Raw genomic sequence first — 3703 nt, 5'->3', positions numbered from 1 at the left:
ATAGTTTCTTAATTCATACACTAAAAATAAAACATTGATATAAATGGCAGAGAAAATGAAACTAAATATTTTTTTTTCTTAAAATAAAGTATTTTATGTCGAACTTTGAATTTTACAGTTTCAGACATAATCATGCTGCACGGACAATGTGTAGTCCATCATTTGACTGTGGACCGAGTACATCAAGACAAAATTGTCAAAATATGATTGAACGTTATGAGGAGCAAACAAGAAATGGTCTTGAACCTTTAGAATTTCCAACCGATACTGATGAGCATCAAACGTTAAAACACACTGTATTGTTGATCATTTTATTATGTTCAATGTTTGTGGTAAGCTAATAGTCCTTAAACCAAGCTTTTAATCTAAAAAACTTTATCTTTTAAAACTATATACTTTTTGTTTGATATTTTAGAGTTTATCCGTATCAATTTGGACGCTTGTCATGGAGGGCATGTCTGGAATTTATTTGGAATTAAGTTTTTTGGAGGCTTTCTTAAACTTCGGACAAAGTTTAATTGTCTTAGCTGTATTCTTGACCGATACTGGCGAGTTTCTTATGCCAATTGTTAAATTTTGGCGTAAATTATGGTATAAGTTTTTTTTTTTTGTTCGAAAAAAATAAGCCATTAATTTTAATACATTTCTTTAGGTATGGTGCAAATGTACTTACTTTGCCACACTGGTCGACTCTCAGTTCAACAACGAAACATATATGCGAACAATTTCGTAATCATCATTTGGAAAATTGCAAGAAGGAACTTGCAAAGGACAGAAGGTTTGTTTTCATCAGTTTTTAAAATCAATTCAATTTTCCGAAGATTAAATAAACACATTGAATATTTTTGAATAGGTGGCGTATTAGAGTTTATCGTCAAGTATTCTATGGTTGCGATTTTGTCGATTGGTTAATTGAAGTAGGCTTATCCAAAGATCGTTTAGAAGCAGTACATTATGCAAAACATTTGGTGGATGGTCGAGTGCTTCGTCATATAAATAATGTATATCACTTTGAAGACAAAAAGTTACTTTACAATTTTTGCAGTCGTATTTAAGCAGTTCAAGTGTATCTATAATTCATCGATAATGTTTTAAAAAAGGTGTATAACTTTTATATTGTAATTATGTTATCTGTTGCAGTTATATAAACAAAGTTAATTGTACTGCAAAATATTTTTGAAACTATTAGTTAAGTGTCGTGCTGTGATCTTTAACGAAAAAGTTATATGCGTAGACAGCCATTTACGCAGATAACTTTAATGATACATTTTTTTTTATTATTTTAAATTTGTTCATTTTAATTAGAATTATTTTAAAAATAAGTGTTGTTTTTTATTTAAGTTATTGTAAATTTATTAAATTTTGAATAGAGTTTGTCTTAGTTTTAAACTAGTCTCAAATTTTTTTTGTAAACAAATCTTTTTTTAACTATGATTTATATAAAATTAATAAAAAAACCCAATTTATTTTTGTTTAATATGGTTTTTTTAAGTTAAGCTGATGTGGCGTTTATTTAAAATCAGTTTATATATTATTACAATAGTATAATAATACCGAATTACCTAAAATAATTACTATTTGTTTAATAAATTATTATGTTTAATTATGTTTAATTATTTGTGATCGAACTTCGTATATATTTAAAAAAAGTTTACTTTATTTTAGTTCACTTTATTATTTAATTTAATTGTTTCATAATGAATTTGATAATTTAATACAATTATCTTATACCATAAGTTAAACAACAGTTAACTTCTTTAAGCTTTAGAAAATAAATATAATCGATACAAAAATGTATCCTTTATAAAAAACCATAATTTATTTGTGTTGATCAAAACCAAACATTCATAAAAAGCAAATTATAAATGAAATATTTATATAAATTATAAATGAAATATTTATCTAAACTTATAAAATTATGTTAGAAAATTAGTTACAAATCTCAATACATAATTATTAACATAGAACACATAATTAATTGTTTCCTTTAAGTTCATTAATTGAATTTAATTTTTGTTTCTAAATTTCAATATAGTCAATCATAATAATTTTTAATGTTAAAACTAAAAATAATACTCTTAGAATATATTTGTAATATAAAGTTATTTTTATTTTTTATATATGCTTTAGAAGAGAAAAAAATTTTATTGTCAATATGATTCATACTTTTGACAAGATATGCATTAGAACTAAGAAATGACCAAATATAGTATATAGTCTGTAATCAATGCGTTATGCTGTTGTTGTAGCTCTGATTAAAGATTTATTAGGTTATTGTAAACCATTATGTTTCATATGTTAGTTCTTGGGTGATGGTTAAATTTCTTTACGAATTGTATAAGCCCAATGGGAAACATTGGAAACATTTATAGATGAGTGACGCTTGGTCGTAGACCTGGAGATAGCTGGAACGTGCATAATTAAGTGAGATAATTTTTAAAAATTAATACTTTCATGCTTAGCAATAAACTTATTTTGACATTAAAATATTAAGTAGAAGTTGTTAAACACTATGTAGACATATGACAGCTTATGTTGTTATTCCGAAAAGGAATCAAAACTAACAATGAATGCCAAAGATTGTATCGACATGTTAAAAATAGTATTGATATGGAAAAGGGTGTTGTTAACCCGATTGTGAGAGACATGTTTACAACTGTAGTCTTTTTAAAAAAACTGTTAAATTATAGTTAATACTTCATAAATATTTAAAATATTTGATTATTTAATAACAGAAGTAATAATGAATCATCACAATTCTTGTATTAATTAATGTAGAGAATTTAATGGAATTATTACTTTCAATTAAAATCTTTGTTTTCATGGTTCTGGCTAAATTTTATAAATTGTAATTGCATTAAAAATTTTTTTTTGAATACATCGTCCCACGGTCTCTAAAAAAAATCTAAACATTCAATTAAACAATGTTAAAGTTTTAAGCATTTAAAAATTGTTAGATTTTTCAATAAAGTTTATAAAGGTTTCATTTAAAATAATTAATGATTTCCTATAAGTAGAAGCTTTCCTATTAAAGGCAGTCCTAATGAAATGTACGTAGAGCAAATAAAGCTAACTCAACAGTAGACTTCAAAAAGCTAATAGTAGATAAATTGGTCAAAAATTAATATGTATGCTATCATTTTCATAAGCTATGATTTATATGTTTATTGTAATTATTTTAAATGAATTTTTTATATAAAATAATTCAATCTATTTATATAATTTAATGTTTAACATGAAATTAGTTTGCCAAATTATTTCATTTAAATTGTTAATTGTTTGTATAATTATTAAATTTTTTTAATAATCGAAAAAGTATTATAATTAACATTTATTAAAATTATTATAACAGTAGACGTTCAATATAATGAACATGCAATTTAATCATATTCAATTTAACGAAAGAAACTGTCATTGTCTACTCTATATGCCGAATTTATAATATGGTATATAAAATATTCACAGATTTAACGAATCCTATAATATATTTATGTTAATATATTTAAAGGTATCTGTTGCTGAAACATTAACAAAAATACAACCATTTTCCAAAAACAGTGTACGTAACATTAAAAACATAATTTATAAAAGGAAGCATATAAAAAATCGGAAAGAGCATTTAAAACCAAAAAATAATAATATATGAACTATTAAAAGCTATATTTCTTTTTTCCCATTATATTCGAAACAATGGTTGCAATCT

General features: G+C 24.0%; 1 protein-coding gene across 1 annotated transcript; it reads left to right on the top strand.

The window, feature by feature from the left end:
* The first annotated feature begins 124 nt into the window (after window positions 1-124).
* On the top strand, window positions 125-1271 carry LOC119683688 (integral membrane protein GPR155-like). Its single transcript, XM_038097496.1, has 4 exons — window positions 125-332; window positions 416-591; window positions 653-778; window positions 854-1271. The coding sequence occupies exons 1-4, from the start codon at window positions 147-149 to the stop codon at window positions 1053-1055; spliced, it is 690 nt and encodes a 229-aa protein (XP_037953424.1). The 5' UTR covers window positions 125-146; the 3' UTR covers window positions 1056-1271.
* Window positions 1272-3703: the final 2432 nt, after the last annotated feature.

The sequence above is a fragment of the Teleopsis dalmanni genome, chromosome 1 (genome assembly GCF_002237135.1).
Source record: "Teleopsis dalmanni isolate 2A chromosome 1, ASM223713v2, whole genome shotgun sequence".
Classification (NCBI taxonomy): Eukaryota; Metazoa; Arthropoda; class Insecta; order Diptera; family Diopsidae; genus Teleopsis; species Teleopsis dalmanni.
Note: the sequence above shows the minus strand (reverse complement) of the source record. Positions and strands in the feature narration are given on the sequence as shown.